Source organism: Mus caroli, chromosome 11 (assembly GCF_900094665.2).
Source record: "Mus caroli chromosome 11, CAROLI_EIJ_v1.1, whole genome shotgun sequence".
NCBI lineage: Eukaryota > Metazoa > Chordata > Mammalia > Rodentia > Muridae > Mus > Mus caroli.
The window spans coordinates 101,058,123-101,078,628 of record NC_034580.1 but is presented as its reverse complement, the minus strand read 5'-3'; the positions used below and the strand labels follow the sequence as shown (position 1 = coordinate 101,078,628).

The window sequence follows — 20,506 nt, the reverse complement described above, 5'->3', positions numbered from 1 at the left end:
GATGGTTTTACAGTGCAGTCCAGGCTGGCCTTGATCTTACCGGGATCCCTGTCCTGACTCAGCTTTTTACCTGCAGGGATTTCTGCTGTGAGCCACCACACTTGGCCAGGTTTGGATTTTAAATTCTTAACTCTCAAATGTGTTAGCATTCTTTTTCCTTTCTTATTTTTCTTTTTTTATCTGTGTATTCCTGGGTGTCCTGGAACTCACTCTGTAGACTAGGCAGGCCCTGAACTCAGAGATCACCTGTCTCTGGCTTCTGATTTTTCTCATTTTTTTAAAAAGATTTATTTATTATTATACATAAATTCACTGTAGCTGACTTCAGACACACCAGAAGAGGGCGTCAGATCTCATTATGGGTGGTTGTGAGCCACCATGTGGTTGCTGGGATTTGAACTCTGGACCTTCGGAAGAGCAGTCGGGTGCTCTTACCCACTGAGCCATCTCACCAGCCCGAGTACTAGGATTAAAGGTGTGGACCACCACCATCTTGCAATATGGCGGGCAAGAGGATCTAAACGTCAAGGTCAGTTTTGGTCACAGAATGAGTTTTCCTAGATATAAAACTCTAGTCATTAAAAAATTTGAGGGTTGTCAAAAAGCTCAAGGTATTTGCTGTCAAGCCTGAGTCTGAATTCTAGGACCAACTTGTAGGAGAGAACTGACCCCTGCAAGTTGTCCTTTGACCTCCCCACACTCACCATGGCATTGCCTCGACTAGACAATAATAATAAAACCAACTCCAGAAAATATGCATTAATGGGCTTCAGAAATAAAACCACACTTTTTTGGTTTGTTTTTGGAGACAGGGTTTCTCTGTGTATCACTGGCTGTCATCAAACTCAGAGATCTGTCTTCCTCTGCCTCCTGAGTGCTGGGTTTAAAGGCATGTGTCATTGCACCTGGCTAAAAACCGTAATTGATAATGTTAACAGAAAGTAGTTGTTCTTAGGCTCAAAGTTTGAGCTCCTCGAATCCCCAGACTGTCCATCACCAACAAGCCGCCGTCTACAGATGTCTTCTTACAAAAGCCCCGAATGTGAAGAACTTTCTGTGGCGTGGGGAATGGGCACATGTTGGCTGGAGTGGAGCACTAGAGGCTTGCTGTATTTGCACTGAATCCAGACACGGTACATGGTCAGCTGTTTCCCTCGATTCACCTGCAAGCGGCGATCCACCAGGTTCTGCACCTTCTCCAAGCCAGCAGCGGTGAAGAGCGCGTCCAGCTCACCTGGTGTGAAAAGAGCCAGCGTTAGGGAGGCTGCTCTGGAGAGAGGGCGGTCTGCTAGCGACTCTCCATGTGAAATGGGGTCTCGACACAGCGCAGCCACTGTGCCTTTTTTTTTTCGGTTTTTCGAGACAGGGTTTCTCTGTGGTAGCCTCAAACTCAGAAATCCACCTGCCTCTCCTTCCCAAGTCACTGTGCTTTTTAAGAGGCCTATTATTAGCATTGAATACTGATGTAGTGACAGTTTGACAATGACAGGTCCAGGTTTGGGCACCAAAATATCAAAACAAACCTACCAACCAACCAAAAAACCAGAAGATAGAAATTCATATACCCCCCAAAATAACACCCCCCCAAACCAATCAATCAATCAATCAATCAAACAAACAAACAAACAAACAAACGACACAATAAGGGTGAAGGGAAGCCTATATATAACACTAGCAGTTGGCAAGGTATAGCAGGATAGGGATAGGGTTCACAGAGAGACTTGGCTTCAAACAAAGCAACAATTCCTAAACCAAAAACTATGCTCCTAAGCCGACAGATGAGTATGCCAACACAATGTCTTACAGGACAACTTTCAATGCTATATAGCCAACGTCTCAAGTATATGACTCAATAAAGGGCCCACCAATTCTCTTAAAGCACCGGTGGAACGAGCTGTGGACAGGGCTGATGGCAGAGATGGTCCAGGTCGAGCCTTACCTGGACACAGCTGCACCTAATCACAGGCTCTGCAGAGGGCAAATCAGACGAGGCTGAGACTTGCCAAAAGGGCAAGTTCCCACTTTGGACAAAGAGACAGAAGTGAGAGGAAAGCAGCTGATTCAGTCGGCATGTGTGGGAGGCTGGTCTGCTGCTGTGCATACAAATGCTAAACTCTGAGCACCAAGATCTGGTTACAAGACCCACGAGCACATCCTCACGTACACCAAATGACGTTGACATCGTATACACCCCGCTCTCCAATTTAAAGCTACTGGTTAAACAAAAGTGGCTACAGCCAATTACCGGGGAGAACAGAGGCAGGAAGGCCTTCAACTACCGGGCTGGGTGGTTGCAGGTAGTGTGGCAGAGACAGGGACAGGTTCAGGGGCAAGAACTGGGGGATGGCGTGGGAGCAGGGAGAGAGAGGAGGAAGAAGAGGAGGAGAAGGAGGAGGAGGAGGAGAAGGAGAAGGAGAAGGAGAAGGAGAGAGGAGATGGACCACGACCATGCGGACAGAAGTGCATCCAGAGGACAGGCCGATGGAACAATGGCAGCCCAGGCTCCAAACAAGTAACCTAGGGAGGCTAGCTGGGAATTAGCCAGTCTGGCATATAGAAAAACAGATTGGGGCAACTGTCCAGTAATTATGAATTGTCTAATCTGATTAAATAAATCCATAGGACTGTGTCTCGATTAACTGGGGGTGGGGTGGGGGAGTGACGGTTCATATTAAGAGCTTATAGAGTTATCAAATACCATTTACAACAAGCATGAGCCAGAGTTGTCTCAAGTGACGCTCAGGGCAGTATGAGAAGAGAAAGGCTGGAGGGACAGGTGACTTAAGAAAGGGCAGGTAACTGTCTACCTGACCTGTAGACACTGCCTTAGCACTAACACATCATCATTTTCATACCTTGTGTGAAGAAGTAGACTCTGGTGCCATCACCTCTCACATAGAAGTTTCCAGATAGACACTGACCTGCAGTTACACAACAAAACCAGATGTGTTAATACATTTGAAAAACAAAATGGATGGCAGGCAGTGGTGGTGCACGCCTTTAATCCCAGTACTCCGGGCAAGCAGATCTCTGTGAATTCTAGACTAGCCTGGTCTACAGACAGAGTTCCAGAAAAAAATGCATCTTGAAAAACTAAATCAAGGGCTGGTGAGATGGCTCAGCAGGTAAGAGCACCCGACTGCTCTTCCAAAGGTCCTGAGTTCAAATCCCAGCAACCACATGGTGGCTCACAACCATCCGTAATGAGATCTGACGCCCTCTTCTGGAGTGTCTGAAGACAGCTACAGTGTACTTACATATAATAAATAAATAAATCTTAAAAAAAAAAAAAAAACTAAATCAAATGTGATGGTTTGTATATTGCTTGGCCCAGGGTGTGGTACTATTAGGAGGTGTGGCCTTGCTGGAGTAGGTGTGTCACTGTGGGCGTGGGCTTTAAGACCCTTATCCTAGCTGCCTGGAAGCCAGTCTTTTTTTTTTTTTCTTTTAATTTTTCGAGACAGAGTTTCTCTGTAACCCTGGCTGTCCTGGAACTCACTTTGTAGACCAGGCTGGCCTCGAACTCAGAAATCTGCCTGCCTCTGCCTCCCGAGTGCTGGGATTAAAGGCGTGCGCCACCACCGCCCGGCTGGAAGCCAGTCTTTTAGCAGCTTAAAGATGAAGATGTAGAACTCTCAGCTCCTCCCGCATCATGCCTGCCTGGATGCTGCCATGCTTTCTGCCTTGATGATACTGGACTGAACCTCTGAAGCTGTAAGCCAGCTCCAATTAAGGGTTGTCCTTATAAGACTTGCCTTGGTCATGGTGTCTGTTCACAGCAGTAAAACCCTAATTAAGACACCAAACAACAACAATAAAAAGGGTTTGCTATTTTTTAAGCTTCTGTGTATAAGCTTGTGCCTGAGAGAGTTATGTGAACCACAGGGCTCATGGAGTCCTGGGATGTCACAGTCCCTGGAATTGTGGGTTATGGGAAGTTGTGAGCTGTCTAGTGTGGCTGCTTGGAATTGGACCCAGGTCCTATGCTAGAGCAGAAAATGCTCTTAACTGCTAAGACTTCTCTCCAATCCTTGAAGTACTTTGAATTCCATCATTTAACAAATGTGCAACAGGCTACGTGTGGGGGCTCACACTTCTAATCCCAGTAGAGGAGGCTCAGGCAAGGAGGGCTGGCATAGAGTGTCAGGGCACGTATGACACCGAGTGGGACTCTATCTCACCTCTCCTTGTATACCTGCCCCAAGCACTTTCCCCTCAACAACGGGAATTAAAAAAAAATCAGATGTTCATTTGGGTGACATGTGATTCTTCAAAAGAACTCACAACTTCCTACAAAGGAACAGCAGAGAGCAGCACCACGGGAAAGCCAATGTCAGTATCTAATAATACATGTGATTCCGAGCTGAGTCCCAGGCTGCAGCACCACCACCCACTCAGCCTACAAATTCCGTTAAAAGTAAAACAAGATCAGTGAAACTGACTCTTAACTAAACTGGCCCATGCTGCTGCTCGAGTCCCTAAGAACACACCATGAGAACTCAGTTTTCCTGTGGTCAGCCATCCCTTCTGCTGCTCATCCCTCCAGTCTTACAACCTGCATGCAACTCCCCCACGTGTTCCTAACAGTTCACATGGAGCAACATGCATTTCTTCCCAGTGAACTTTTATCCAAGCGACCAGGCTTAAAACGATCATCCATCCACACATGGGTTTTCTCACCTAGTAACACAGAGCAGAAACTCTCCAGAACAAACTGTGTGGACTGCCTTAGATTAGGCAATCCCAGCTTCTAAGGTTTTGTTTATACCTACTTTATGCTGGCAGAGTTTCTTCCAAGATGGATAAACTAAAAAAAATGAGAGTGCTTAAAAAAGGCCAGAGAAAACTGTATTTTTATCTTAAGCAGAGGCACGTGGCTCCTTGCTTGAAACGGCGGCAATGGGGCTGAGAAGAATGATGAACATATGTTTGTTGGTCATTTAAATTGAGCTGTTTTTTTGGGTGGGTCCTGGATCTTCTCTTTATCAAGTTCCTGACAGCACCACGATAAACACAAACATTAAGAAAGACTTCACCTGCTGTGAACACCGAAGATGTCTTCTCACCCTGCCATCTGACTTGACTTTAGTGCTGAGAGCGCTGCACATGCCTGGAAGTGTGCCACTCTGAGCTAAACTCCCAGGCTGACCTGGGATTTACTAGGTAAACCACCAGGCTTGAACTCACAGAGATCAGCCTCTGCCTCCGAGTGCTGATACTAAAGTCATATGCTACCATGCCTGGCCATATCTTTATATATTTTAAATTTTTTTTTTGTATTTTGCTTACATGTATGTTATCTGTATCTCATGCACGCCCAGTGTCTGTTTAGGTCAGAAGAGGGCATCAGGTCCCCTAGAACTGGAGTTACGGATGGCTAAGACCTCATGTGCATGCTGGAAACTGAATCTGGGTTCTCCCCAAGGACAGCCAGGACTCGTAAGCACTGACTCATCTCTTCAGACCCTCACATACCTTTCTTAAACCGAAGTTGAGCCATGTCATAGCGGCCATAGTCTCGAAGAAGCATCACCCCTCCAGGCTTCAGGAGTCGGCTTAACTTGCTGATAGCTTTCTGCATCCTGCAGGGCAGAAGAGAATGAAGTGTAAGTCTCCTTAGGGATGGCGTCCCCTCCTATAGCAAAGCCCCGGACAATAGACTTCCTAACTCTGACACTAAAAGCCAGCCCTGATGTCTCACCTGGTGGTGGACATTCCAAGTATTAAACCTGGCTCACTTCCTGATGGTCCTGTGATCGCCACCCTTGCCACAAGTTCCTGTAGCTCTTCAAGAGCTCTGAACATACAGTGTATGTATGGCCATACTCATGACTTGTCTTATTTATTTTTTAAGATGTATTTATTGATTATATGTAAGTACACTATAGCTGTCTTCAGACACTCCAGAAGAGGGAGTCAGATCTCGTTACGGGTGGTTGTGAGCCACCATGTGGTTGCTGGGATTTGAACTCCAGACCTTCGGAAGAGCAGTCAGGTGCTCTTACCCACGGAGCCATCTCACCAGCCCAACTTGTCTTATTTTGGCTTGTGTTTTGGAGAGAAATTGGTGTTTAGATCTTCATCACGGCCAGAGCAAAACCTCTCATTCCATGGTCAGGGTAAACAGAAAGGAAGAGGAAGGCCACTGTCCCCTTCCAGGGCACCCACATATCGATCACACCCAAACTCCTTCAACTGTGAAGATAACGCTGCAGGTGTGATGGCGCGCGCCTGCAATCTCAGCACTCAGAAGGTGCAGAGGAGTCTTTTGTGCAACGTACGTAGGTTCCACCTGTTAGGAAAAAAACCCTTTGGCCGCTGAGCTGGGGAAGGGTTAGGAAGGATTAGAAATTGGGAATTTGGCACAAAGAGACTGGATTTCTAGGACAGAGACAGGCATGAGGAAGATTTGTTCCGTGACAGAGAAAAAGACAGTCATGAGAAACTGAGGACCAAGTAACCAGCCATGTAACAGAATACAGAATAAAATAAATGGGTAATTAAGATACGGGCCAGTCGGGGAACAGAGCCAAAGCTATGGGCCTCAGCGTTTATTCATATATAGAAGTCTAGGATCATTATTTTGGGGAATTTATGTGTGGGTGAGAAAGCTCACAGTTACAGGGAGGTCGAGGCAGGAGGACTTTGAGTCAGAGGCCAGCTCAGGTCTAAAAACCAAACAGAAAAACAATCTAAAAAACTGTACACATAAGAAGCCCAGGCTTACACGGTGCTGTACGCAGCAGGCAGGTGAGCACTGCTAGGGGAGTTCTCCACCTGTCCTCTGCTTTTCCCCAGAGGCCACAAGTTAAAAGCACGGCTCTTCTTTGAGCTACTAGAGGGTAGTAGAAACGCAAAGGTCTGGACCTTTAGGTCATTGGGAAGCATGTATGGGTGCCCTGGTAAGGAACAGTGAGATTCCGTCCCCTTCCCCTTCCTCTCTTTTTACCCTGACTGTGGAATGAGAGGTTTTGCTGTGCCGTGATATGCCCCCTTGCTGAAGGCCTAAAGCTGTGCTCCAAAACAAAACAAGCCAAAATAACCTCTTCTCTTTCTAAGTAAATGCTCATGCAGCACTCTCCAAAGTCTGACACAGGGTTAGGTACTTACAGCCCCTGAAGGATACGTCTATACAAAACGCTTCAAAGCCTTATATACTGCCGGGTCAGAGACCGTTACTGCTAATCTAGAGGAAGATGGCTAGCTCAGTAGGCTGTGTCAAAGGCTCTCACAACTGACTCTACTTCCAAGTGAGCAGTTTCATAGGATTGCAGCAGTCTGATTAACACAGGAGTTTTGTTTTTGGAGCTGGGCTTTGGCTTTGTTGCCCAGGTTGCCCCTGAACTCCAGGGCTAACTCCTGCCTCAGCCTCCTGCATCACTGAGACCCCAGGGCATACTTCTATCCTTCCTTCTCTTCCTTGGTTTAGGGATTGAACCCAGGGATCTGTACGTGTGAAGCACACTGACCTCTGAGGCACACCCTTAGGAACTCAAGCTAAACACATGCTCTACTGCTAAACCCTATCACCAGCTGCCTGCACATGAACTTACAAAAATATGTTAAGTTAGTTACTGTGATGTGTGTGTGGGGTGCGTGCACGTATCACATGTAGAAGTCAGAGAAGAATGTGGGGGAGTCAGTTCCCTCTTTCCATCACACAATGCTGGGCTTGATCTCGTGTTGGTGGAAATTCCTTTACCTGCTGAGCCATCTCATTGACCCTATATGAAATTTTAAAATTGTATCTTAGAAAGTGTTTTTATTTTATATATATTGGTATTTATGTGCATGCACATCATGTGCATACAGTGCTCATGGAAGCCACGTGTGGATGCTGAAACTCTTGACCCTGGAGTTATGGATGGCTGTGAACTACGGTGTGGGTGCTGGGAAGTAGACTGCAGTCCTCTGGCGCCCTTCACCTCTGAGCCAGCTCTCCAGTAGAGCAATCGAACTGTTCCCTGCTCCCCATGTCTTTTTGAGATAGGGTTTCTCTGTGTAGTCCTGAGATTCATTCACTCTGCAGACCAGGCTGTCCTCCATCTCAGAGATCGCCTGCCTCTGCCTCCCCAGTGCTGGGATTAAAGGCTTGCACTACTACAACCCAGCCTTTGGATTCCCTTTATGTCAACCTGATTGTATGGAAGGCTGTATTTCAGTTTTCCTAATACCAGAAAACACAGTACAGTCATTATAGATTTTAGGGTGTTAAGAATCTTATTTCAAGCATTTATAAGGTCAGTAATGAGACAGCCATCTTGACTCTGAAGCAGCACGTGCTGAGAGTGGACTAAGTGGAAATCTTCCCAGGGTTTTCAGACTTAGCTCCCAACAAAGAAAGCAGGAACCAGTCCACAGTCAGCGGGCAGAGGGTCAAAGGCTCAAACACAGGTGGACATCAATACAACAGTCTCTTGGTTTTCATGTCTACTAGACATAATAAAACCCTTTGTATTTAGGGCATACTTGGAGTCGTCACTTACAGCTTTATCTCAGTTAGGCTATTAGCTAAGGGACCTTAAACTCACTTGTCTGGAACAATTGCTGAAAGAACAAATATAAGCACGATGACATCAAGACTGTCGTCAGGCACCGGGTAACTCTGATCTTCATCACAGAGATCATGAACAAAGGCGTAACAGCGACAAGGATCATACTGTGAATTTGTCTGTGGAGAGTTGGAGTGACAAATAGGTCAGAAGACATGAACACAGGATAAAAAAAGGCTTATCCTGTCTTAACTGCCGGTACTCCCACCAGAAGGATTGACTTCTGGTCACCAAAAGGGGTGAAATTCTAGCACTTTTTGGAAAGTGAAGTCAGGAGGATCAGGAAGGTTACATAGCCAGTTCAAGGTCACCATGAAGTACATAAGACTACCTCTCAAAAATAAACAACAAAATGTTTGCAGATGGGACTGGAGATCTGTCTCAGTAGCTAAGAGCTCATCTTAACATCTTATTGTTACTGCAGGACATGAGTTTGATTGAGAACACTCACATCAGGTAGTTCATAACTGCCCCAGAGAATCCAGTACCTCTGACACTTGTAAGTGCACGCACGCACGCACCCACCCACCCACCCACACACACACATGCATGCACGCACGATCTTAACGGGTCTGAAGAGGTCTGGGACCCCACCTGAGTGCTAGCCAAGTGCTGGGTTCAGCATCTCCTGGCTCTGTACTGTGGCTGCTGTACTCATTTGCTAAGCTTTCAGGCCACAAAAACTGAGTTAGTGAGCGTGGGTTTTAGAAGAGCTTCTTTTCCTTCAGCTAGAAGAGATTACAGGAGCCATTGTACCTACCTTGAGCAGTTCAATAGCCGTGGCAGAAAAGTCACAACAGTAAACGAAGAGGTTTGGGTTACTGAAACAGGCAGAAAAAAGCAACAATTAGGAGAGAAACGGGATCACGGCTGCTCTCTTTGTACAGTAGCACAGTCAAACGACAAAGAGTGTCACTCATCCAAATAAACTATATTAGTGATTTTTCTCTTTTTGTTTTTGGACACGTGGATATGGCTAATATTAAGTGTATCAAACCATCAGTAGGAAACCCAGAACTTCTAAGCAAGCATTACATCAATAGGTGAGTTCCCGTAATCCTAATGGTACAGCCACAGTGGTTTAGGGCTCTTACTGCACCATCACGAGAACCTACATAATTCCCGAGAGACTCAGACACACCCTCATCTGAAGTGGCTTATGGAGAATGTGAAGTACTCCAAGGCTTGTGAGATTCTTTAAAAGTCTTTTGGCAATAACCTTTGACCTTCTGTTCCTGTGGTAGGGTTTCCTGACCCTCTCTCACCTCCATGAGATGAACCTGAGCACAGGGGTTTCAGACCTCACCTTGCATATCTATCCCACCTGGATGCTTGCTCTCTGTGTCCTTACAATACCGCTCATGACGAACAGTAAAATCAGCCAAAACCAGGAGGGGACTGAAGACTCTCCCGGCTTACAGCACATCACAAGTATGGGGGACCTGTGTTTGCAGCTAGAATCTGAAGTGGGCCTTTAACCTGTGGGGTTTGACACAAATCTCAGCCAGTCAGTACGGGAACGGCACTGAAGGGCACCTAGACTTCAGGTGCTGATCACCCGGTCACAGCGGGGAAAACCTCACACTCCTGCTGCCAGTGTTGTGTGTACAGAGGCAGATTTTCAGGGGAACTGGAGGCAATGCCAGGTAGGCCAGGCATCCCACCTTGACCATACGGTGGTCGTGTAAGAATTAACAACCTAATGATACTCCACAGAGCTTACAAGAGAAACACAACACAGAGGTCTTTTAGGCACTTTAGATAAGACATTACACATAGCACTGGGGCTGGTGCTAACTCTAATTTTCTAACACTAAACTACAGCTACTCCTACATGGGTATCTAACTCACGCTTCTAGGAGCAAACCCTCCCCTTTCCCTTCGCTGTCCTGAAGACCTGACAACATACTTACTTGTTAGTTTGTAGAATTGGAAAGACTGTGTTTCCTACACCACAACCAACCTGCAACAGAAAGGAACCATTAGTCCCAGAAGTTATTAACCCTTTCCCCGCCACTCTTTCTTCTCTCTCTCTCTCTCTCTCTCTCTTTTTTAAACAGGATCCAGGATGGTCTACAACTTATGGTTTGAGCCTTAGCTTCCTAAGTGTTGAGACTACAGGCACTGTCATGCCCAGCTTTTAAGAACTGTTCTAGGAAAGGTATAATGACCTGAACCTAAACAGGACCTATGGCATTTCTTGATCTCTCATGGACTCTAATTAAAGAGACTTAGTAAAGGACAAGGACAGCAGCTTCCACTGGCTGAAGAAAGCACACAGGCTACTCTTACTTCCTGAGTTCCAGCAAAACCCTGCAGATACACTATCTTCCTAATGAGTCTCACTATGCCATTATTAGAAGGACAGACTGCAGGGTCTCAGCGACCTTATGGCCAGCATAGACGACCTGGGAGGCAAGAAGGCAGGTTCACCGTGACTACACAGCTAGTGTTGGCTCAACACCACTAATGATTAATTCCCTCCCAGGTGTACAATAAAGCATCCATAAATCTGAGTAATAAAGAAACAGAATAAACATCAGTGTGAAACACTGAAACTCTTTGTACAGTACATGTGACATCTTCTCTAAGTCGGCTGAGAAAAAGCAGCTTACGATAAGGGTGAGGCGTCTGGTTCGGTCACCATGCCATTAACCACTTCTGCTCCCAGCCTTCTAGGCAAGTAATAAGTCCTGCGTTCCTTCCCTTGAAGGAACAACTCTGAGTGCTAACCTTCCAGGTTCCCCTATGTGTATCTGTGTATCTGTGAGGACAAGGACCTCTGCTTCCCACAACAGCCTCAGCTGAAACATTTACATTGTAGCACTGTGCTAAATGTAGTGCTTTCTGCAGCAACAAAACTGTAAACATTTATGGAGAGCTACTTAGCAGAGACCAAGTTCTCCCTTACTCTAGCAGTGACAGGAGCTTATGCAGCATGAGCTCACAGCAGGTAACGAGGATTAGTTAAGTGGTAAAGAGCTAACCCTTTGAGGCCTTGGGTTCAACTCCCAGCACTGCTCCCCCTCATGGCAATGGATTTAATTCAAGTTTTACTAGCTCTAGACTTAGCTTCCAGTGAAGTTGGTAGGCCCTTGTATATGAATTTCCCTGATAGTAAGCACCTAGGTATTTTCTCGGTTTAAACAAACAAACAAACAAACAAGGGTGACCATTCCACGCTGACATGATGCTCAAATCTAGCCAAGTTGATCAGGCAGAAGACGCTCTGGGTCAGCCTTTCCAGTCTATCTGCGTGTAAAATGTGGCATCTCCGCTAACTCTATTATTCGGAAAACCAAGTTACCTCAAGTATTCGGTAGGTGGCAGAGGAGCCAGGAAATTCCTCACCACTAATTTCTAGGTGACCGAGCTTCTGAGTCACTGGCTCTTCCAAGGCGGGCACCTGAGTCTCACATCCAGGGCTGGCACAAGAACTCTTATGCTGTTCTGCTGTCAAGCCAGGCCCGTCCTCACAGGCGCCACTCCTCTGCTTCTCCAAGGGCACATTCGTCAGGTGACTGTGGCTGGGTGCCAGTTCAGGGAACTCAGTAAAAAGCCAGTGTCTATCCTTGAAAAACCCATTTTCATGGATTCTGTAGAAGTCATCCCAGTATTTATGGGCATTGACTTCATAATCAACTGCAAACATTTAAGAAAGAATATTAAACGTCAGTCTCAAATATTTTATTTATATCTAATGTCAATTGTCCTGCATCACCAAATGTCGTTTTATCCAGAAGTATGCTTAAGAACAGTCATAGTCTTAGAACTGGACACCTCCACTGGTAATCATCTTGCTATCTATCTCACGTTAACGTCATTCACTTTCCATCCCCAGGAAACCCAGCTTCTGCTGGAACCACCAGACAGGGAGTTAGCTACCCATCATTTTCCTCACACAGCTTTGGATGGCCTTCAACTACAGGAAAATTATGAAATTAAGCAAATCCCTAGCACTGCACAGAAGTAAAGACCTAATTATTCTTAGTAAGTTTTTTAAATTTTTTTTTATTTTTTAATTTACACCCAAAATGTCCCAGGTTCTTTGGATGTATACATTCAGTGGCTGTCATACACAAAGCTTTTCAGAAGGCATGTTCCTGCTTCTTTAGAATGCAGGGGCCAGGCACAAAGTCAAGATTGTTAGTGAATACTAAAATAAACAACCAGAAAACAAACAAAACTAGACAATGGGAAACTGCCTTCCAGAAGCAAGAAGAGTTCTGATTAATCAAGAGACTGATAGGGGCTCTTTTTCTGCTCGCTGCCAACACAGAGACCTGGACTAGAATTGATGAAAGAATAAAAACCTGAGAAACTGGAATCCACCACTGACTGCTTACCTCTAGGCAAAGCACTTAAGGCCCCGTGGTCCAAGTTTAATTGTTTCGGAGACTAGATCACCCTAAGCTGCCCAGGCTGGCCTCCAATTCAGTGATCCTTCTGCCTCAGCCTCCTATGGAGCTGAGTCTACAGGTATACACCACTGCACTTGGCTAACTGGTCCTTTAACTGCGAAAAGAGGATACTGGGCTACATGATTTTCAAAATCCCTCTCAACTCTACGCTGCTTTATCTAGTCTTATCTACCTAACAATGCAGGCAGGGTGCCTACTTTGCAACTGGAATACATACAAACATACTTATTTTTGAGACAAGATCTCATGCAGCCCAGGCTGGAGTGGAACTCTATGTAGCAAGGATGCTCTTGACCCCACTCAACCTCTTGTCTCTGCCTCCCAAGAGATTACACCCTTACATCTTAGGAGGTACGTGCCTGGCCAGTGACCTCGGTACTATAGAGAAACTATCAGTGCTTATTATCATAACCGATGAGCCATCTCTCGAACCCCTGATGCCTATTACCTTAAAGTTCCAGGTTTACTTTCAAATGCCTCCTAGAAACAGGGACAACCAGTTCTAGTATTTTATAAAGAAATTATTCTTTTTTTTTTCTTTTTTTTTTTTTTTTTTGGTTTTTCGAGACAGGGTTTCTCTGTGTAGCCTTGGCTGTCCTGGAACTCACTTTGTAGACCAGGCTGGCCTCGAACTCAGAAATCCGCCTGCCTCTGCCTCCCGAGTGCTGGGATTAAGAAATTATTCTTGTCTTCGGAAATGACCTCTTTCGCTTTGAGCAGACTCGTCTCTCCACTCTGCTGCACGCGCACTCATCATTCTTTGGTAGAAGTCCCACATCTCCAAACCCAACACCTCAAGAAAAGATGTTATGAGCCAATCATCCTCTCCTCCCACAGTACGTTAGGATCCGACCACATCAATCTAGCTCTGATGGAAACGTCCCAGCAGAAGGTAAACTGCAGAAGCTACCCTAAGATGACTGAACGACTTTACGGTTGCCACAGGCCAGCCACATCAACAGGACACTCGTAGAACTAGAGAGTTACAACAACAACAACAACAAAGTCCGACCCCAATGGCTTCAAGACTTTGTTAGAAGACAGCCCCTTTGCCTCCTAGCCCGTCCCCTCCCGACCCGTTCTGGGCCGGAGTTCTCTATCAGGCCAGTGACAAAACGATCCCGGTGCCCCCATTTCTCTTGCCGTCTGGAGGAGGCGCGTCCCACACTGCGGGCACAACGGAGCGCACCTTGCTTCTCCGGGCACACCAGCGGGGAGCTGTTCTCCTGCACTTTCCTCTCCGCCGCCGCGGCCTGCTCCTCGGACCACTTCACGTTGTCCCTGTGAAAACCAAACGGGCAGCTTCAGGCCCACCGGTCCCGGACCCGGGAACGTCGGTCATCGGGAGGCGAACGCTTCAGCTACCGCCACGGGAGGAGGGCCAGCGGGCAGGGCTTTGCTCCAAGTGCTCCGGGCTGGCGAAGAGCCGGGCGAGGTGCAGGGCAGTTACCAGGCATTGTGATGGAAGACGCGCGCCGGGTCGCTCAGGAACCGGTGCCCGAACTGCGGTCTCTTCCCGTCCTCGGTCTCCGGCACGCCTTCAGGGAAGGAGGCCGCCATGACACCGGAGACGGAAACGCCTTCTCTTCCCGAAGGCGAGGACTTCCTGTGGGACACGCCCCCTCCGGAAGTAGCGGCTCTGGGCGGGAAGATGGAGGGCGGGGCGGGGCGGGGCGGGGCGGGTTCCAGGTGATTGGGAACCTCAGTGGAGGCGAGTACGACAAGAGTCATTTCTCCCTGGAGATGCAAAAGGGCGTGCAGCACAGGGAGGAAGTAGGAGGCTGTTCCCTCGAGTACGGTTCCGTGCAGGTCCCCAGATTCCCCCCAGGAAAAGCTTTGACTAGCCGACTGTGAAGAGACGTGGTCACCAGACCACAGTCGGCGGGGAGGCAGCGCGAGGGTTTTGAGAGCATGAAGCTTCCGTGTTAAATGACATAACCGACCACACCTCCTTGAAAAGCCAGGCTTAATTGACACAATAAAAATTGTAATTCGTTCATGCATAGAGCTTTTAATATGTATTCAATTTACTTAAATGTATATATTATACATTTATATACTATACATATATGTATAAATGTTTTAAAACTAATAGTAGGTCATTGGTATATAATTTATAATTGCACATTTTCAGCCTTATATTTTCTATTTAAATAAATTTCCCCTTTATGTGTACGGATGGTTGTGCACCACATGCATGCAATGCTCATGGAGGCCAGAAGAGGGCACCAGATCTCCTCGAACTGGAGTTACAGATGCTTGTGAACCAACATATGGGTACCAGGGATCAAAAAATGGGTCTCCTAGAAGAGTAGCCAGTGCCCTTAATTATAGGACTCTCCAGGCTCTATAATTTTTTTTTTAGGCTTGGTGGCAGGCAGCTTTACCTGCTGTACCATTTTACCAGCCAGAATTATTATTATTTGTTGTTGTTATTATTGTTGTTGTTATTTTGATACATTTTGAAGGACTATGTAATTCTGGCTGGCCTCCAGCTCTCTATGCAGATTAAACTGGCCTCAAACTCAGAGATGTGCCTGTCTCTGCCTCTCAAGTACCGGGATTAAAGGCATTCACCATCACATCCAGCTATATGTATTTTTTTTAATATCATGCTCTTTAAAAGCTGTTAGTGTTCACATTCAACAATCCCATTATATAATTTTTGTGTGTGCAGAAAGCTCATTGTCCTTTTACTTGAAGTTCCAACATTACTTTTAATAAGTGAGCCATTTGAAATCTATGGCTGCTTCTCTTTCTCTCTCCCCTCCTCCCTCCCTTCTTCCTTCCCCCCTGTGTGTGTGTGTGTGTATTTTAATTATTTTTTTCTTTTTAAATATAGAATTCCTCTATATAGCCCTGACTATCTCATAACTCTCTTCGTAGACCAGGAAGGTTTCAACTTCAGAGATCTGCCTGCCTCTGGCTTCTGGGTACTGGGATCAAAGATGTGTGCTGCCTCCACACCTGGCTAGGTTTTTATTTTTGAGATTATGACATTACATCACTCCTCCTCAACCCTCCCATATTCCCCTCCTTACTCTTTCAAATGCATGGCTTCTGAAAATGGATGAGTGTGTCACTGTGTAGCCTTATCTGGCTTCAAACTCTGGACCCTCCTGCCTTGTCTAACTTTGCCAGTGCTGGAATTACAACATGCATTTCGGAATGTTTAACTATTCTAAACTTGAGTTTTTGTTTTTAGACCATTTTCTTTTTTGTGTCTATTTACTTCAGTGTATTTCAGTGTATCTATTTACTTCAGTGTATTGTATCATTTACTGAAAATGATGTGTGTGCTTGGTTTTCTTTTTTAAATTTATTTATTTCTATTTTATGTCCATTGGTGATTTAACTTCATGCATTTCTGTGTGAAGGTGTCAGATCCCCTAGAACAGGAGTTACACACAGTTTTGAGCTGCCATGTGGGTGCTACGACTTGACCCCCAGTGCTCTGGAAAAGCAGATGGTGTTCTTAACCGTTGAGTCACCTCTCCATTTTCTTAAAAAAAATTGTGTGTGTGTGTGTGTGTGTGTGTGTGTGTGTGTGTGTGTGTGTGTAACTCCTGGAGCTGGAGTTACAGGTAGTTGTGAGCTGCCTGATGTAGGTGCTGGGAACTGAATTCATGTCCTCTTTTGAGAGCAGCTCTTAATCTCTGTGCCCTCTCACTAACCCACTAAATGAGTTTACACAATGAATTTTGCTGGCCTGTACCAACTCATTTTCCTTCGGCAGTTGAAGCATCTAACATCTTTTGAAAGGAGTTTGGAAGACGTGGTGCAAGGTGGCCAGAATACATTGAGAACTGTGTTTCAGAGGAATTGAGGGGCCCCCTAGTGGACGATAAAGGGCACTCTCCTACTAAGCGGATATATTCAATGCTTGGAAAGGCTAAAGGCTCTCCAGGGGATCCACTTGGATGTTAGCCCAGGGCAGGGTAGTTAATCATTTCATGACCCAGCCACCCCAACCCCATCACCCTCCCAACCCCTTGTTGCAGGCGGTGCCAATTCTGGGCGTTTGCTGTGGAACAAGAGCTCCAGGGAAGGGGATCCCTTTTTTGTTTGTTTGTTTTGTTTTTTGAGACAGGGTTTCTCTGTATAGCCCTGGTTGTCCTGGAACTCACTTTGTAGTCCAGGCTGGCCTCGAACTCAGAAATCCCTCTGCCTCTGCCTCCCGAGTGCTGGGATTAAAGGCGTGCGCCACCACGCCGGGCTTCAGATCTTGATGTCTTCATTACTTCTTTTTAACTTTTACAGAGCATGAGCAGCCTTTTGTATAAACTGATTTAATAACCTTTTTTGTTTTTGTTTTTTTCTTTTAAAAAACTTTTTGATTCTTTGTGGATTTCACAGCATGCAATCCCACTCATCTCTCCTTCCTTCCATATTCCCTACTGCCCTTGCAACCTACCCTCCAAAAGAAAACAAAAACCCCATCTCTCTGTCGAATCTGCGGTGTATCACACAGTTTACTCTTTTACTCAAACAGCTTTACTTGCAAATATCATTGATCTGGCTTGGTACCTCTGGCTTCTGCTATACTATCAATGCTGGATCCTCTCTGGAACTCTTTTCAGATAGCCTATTATTGGCCAGTGTCATGGAGATCCTGCAGCTTGGGTTCTGCAGGACCTGCCCCTGTTGTAGTTCGTCAAAAGACCCTTACTCACAAGGACCACAGAGACCGCTGCCATCGCTGCAAAACGCATGAGGATTTTTATTGATCTAACATGTTGGGGACTCCGCTCCCAGCACGCAGGCCAGAGGAGAGACCAAGAACAAAGAGAGAACACACTTTTTATACCTTTGTAAGGGGCAGATTTGAGCAACAGGGTTCTCATTGGTGTAGCAAGTAACCCTTTCAGGCATTGGTTGGTTTGTATAGTGACTAAGTAACCCTTCGGCCTAGTGACTCACTTTGCCTGCCCCCATGGTGGGTTATTATGATTTGGTCAGCAAAGTAATAGTACATTAATGTCACAGCTATTAACGTCAAGGGAATTCTCGCAACAAGGTCAGGGTGGTTTGTGGTCTTTGTGAGAATTCAGTGTGGGGTGGGGGACAGGAGAATTGCTAATCTTGTTATGGTTATTTCTCTGAGAACAGCTAATATTGTTTTGGTAGCTGCAGGCTTAATCATTTTGACCGGTAAAACTATGGTTTTACATTTGTTTAGTCAGCCAGCTTCCTTATCTGGCTGTGCACTTGGCCTGCTTGTACAGTTTGGAAAGCCCTTTTCGAAGGGGGAAGGGACTGGGTGGTCTTGAATTCATTTTAGATATTACACCCCCTCATATGTTCCAGCAATTCATAAAGGGGGTAGATGTTGGGGTGGGCCAACTCAAACCCCTGTATCTGAGCCTGAGGTGTAGTTGAGGTGGTCAGTTTGCCAGCTCTCCAGCACTACCCCCTAGTGAGGGGGAGGAGCAGCTCTTCTGCTCCCACACTGTCGGAGTAGGCTCTCCCACTCTGCTCAGGTGAAAGGATGGGGCCTGCTCTCCCGAGTGCTGCAGGTTGTGAGGGTCAGGACCATATCTCCTGTGCTCTCCTGTGGGCCAGCACTACTGTGTTGTTCAGATGAGGGTGGGATGGGTGGGGTAGGCACTCTCCTGAGTGATGCCGCTGGAGAGGGGCATGGAAAGGACACATGGCCCCAGGCAGCAGCCCAGACCAGGGACATCTGCATGGCTTTTGGTGGTAACATGGGTCACTGACATTAACAGATTCCAGCCGCTGCAGGGTCATGGACCCAGACATGGCCCTGGCTGGCAGCATGGGCCAGGATCTTACATGGCCTCAGATGGCAGCATAGGCTACTCACATCAGACTGTTCCTTACCACCCTTATTCAAAGGTTCCTTAACATTTCTTTTTAATTTTATGTATGTGAGTATGTTGTCTTCATGTACACCAGAAGAGGGCATCGGAACCCATTATAGATAGTTGTGAACCACCGTGTGGCTGCTGGGAATTGAACTCAGGACCTCTGGAAGAACAGCCAGTATTTTTAACCACTCAGCTATCTTTCCAGCCCCCCTCACCATTCTTACTCAAGCTTCCACACCTTTTATTCGTGTTTTTTGAGACAAAGTTTTGCTATAGCCCTGTGTGGCCTGAGACTTGAGATTCCTGCATCTGCCTTTTAAATGACATGTGTTACCACTCTTAGCTACATTTCCCTTATTAAAAAACAAATATGTGGAATATTTAGAAGATAGCTAAGACCAGAAAATGCTATATCCCACCAAATATTTGATTCATCGATACTTTGTTTTATATTTTCCTAGTCTTTCCATTAATTTGCTTACATAATTGAGTTGGGGGTACTGGCTTGAGATGGTCTATGTAGCCCAGGCTGACCTGGAACTTGATGTCTTCCTGCCTCAGTCTCTCTAGTGCTGGGGTCACAGCCATGCTGTCACATCTGTGTGGATAGCCACACCTTAAGCGCTTTTTAACTTAATATTTTAATTTAATAACAGCTGGGGGAGTGTTTCATTGTTTGAGACATTATTGTAATGACATTCTGGCCTTACTTTGAATAGCTGTAGCATGATTTTATTGACATTTAGGCTGTTTTAAGTTTCTTGCTATTAAAAATTCAGTCTGGCCATGGTGGGTGGTGCACTTTTAGTACATCTGCTCAGGAGGCAGAAGTAGGGGGATTTCTTGAGCCTGGAACAAAAGGCGATCCTGGGCAACAGAATGAGACCCATCTACTAAACATTCATTTTTTGTAACCTATTTTGTCATTGCTGTGACTGTTTCCTCTGAATTGACATGTTCCCTCCAAGAGGGAGGAGGGAAGCTTCTAAGACAGCTTAGGAAACAGGAAATGTGCAAGCCACTTTCCCTGGGTAATGTAAGCCCCAATCAACTCCTGGGAGAGAGGAGTCATTTCTGAAAGCTGGGCAGGGAGCTCTAGGGTGTAACCTTTGAGAGTTGTTACCCATGCTGGCGTGGGCTTTTCAGTGATGTAACTGCTAAGGGTCACCCATGCTGTGTGTGAGTGCTTCTGCAATCCCTCCCTCACATCCTATAAGTAGCTTACTGAATCATCAGGCTAGTCTTGGGTGGGAGAGTGTCTTTGGTCATTTCCCTATCTGGGCTGAATAGAGATTTATTATCATCTGCCCTGACCAAAGTCACCAGCAGGCGTTACTGAGCCACTGGTTATAATTAGATCTGTTACTAAGATCTGGGCAAGTCAGGAATTCTATCTGCTACAGATCTAAATCCTAGAACAGGGTCTGGCACACAGCAGGCAATTCAGCAAGCTGGTGAGTGAATGGATGGATGCCTGTCCCTATGTATATATCCCAGCAGAGAGGTGTCAGTTGATACTATCATATGTAGTCTGCAACAGTGCAACAGAGAGATGGGCGTGCCCTGCAGGTTAAATTTTTTTTCTATCAGAACTTCTTAAAAATATCTTGTTGCCGGGCGTGGTGGCGCACGCCTTTAATCCCAGCACTCGGGAGGCAGAGGCAGGCGGATTTCTGAGTTCGAGGCCAGCCTGGTCTACAAAGTG

At 46.1% G+C, this 20,506-nt stretch overlaps 1 protein-coding gene across 1 annotated transcript; it reads right to left on the bottom strand.

Moving 5' to 3' along the window:
* Window positions 1–437: 437 nt before the first annotated feature.
* Mettl2a (methyltransferase like 2A) lies at window positions 438–14,599 on the bottom strand. Its single transcript, XM_021177153.2, has 9 exons — window positions 14,424–14,599; window positions 14,163–14,254; window positions 11,860–12,194; window positions 10,466–10,515; window positions 9,313–9,373; window positions 8,532–8,671; window positions 5,476–5,582; window positions 2,856–2,921; window positions 438–1,234 (listed from the first exon to the last, which is right to left on the bottom strand). The coding sequence occupies exons 1-9, from the start codon at window positions 14,531–14,533 to the stop codon at window positions 1,026–1,028; spliced, it is 1,170 nt and encodes a 389-aa protein (XP_021032812.1). The 5' UTR covers window positions 14,534–14,599; the 3' UTR covers window positions 438–1,025.
* Window positions 14,600–20,506: the final 5,907 nt, after the last annotated feature.

Excerpts from the sequence above, each read along its gene's own strand:
- Mettl2a (XM_021177153.2), bottom strand. The coding sequence starts at position 14,533 with ATGGCGGCCTCCTTCCCTGAAGGCGTGCCGGAGACCGAGGACGGGAAG. Across the intron at positions 9,374-10,465 it reads CCAATTCTACAAACTAACAA|TAACCCAAACCTCTTCGTTT; the intron begins GTAAGTATGTTG and ends TGCCTGTTTCAG. Across the intron at positions 2,922-5,475 it reads TCAACTTCGGTTTAAGAAAG|GTCAGTGTCTATCTGGAAAC; the intron begins GTATGTGAGGGT and ends GTGTAACTGCAG.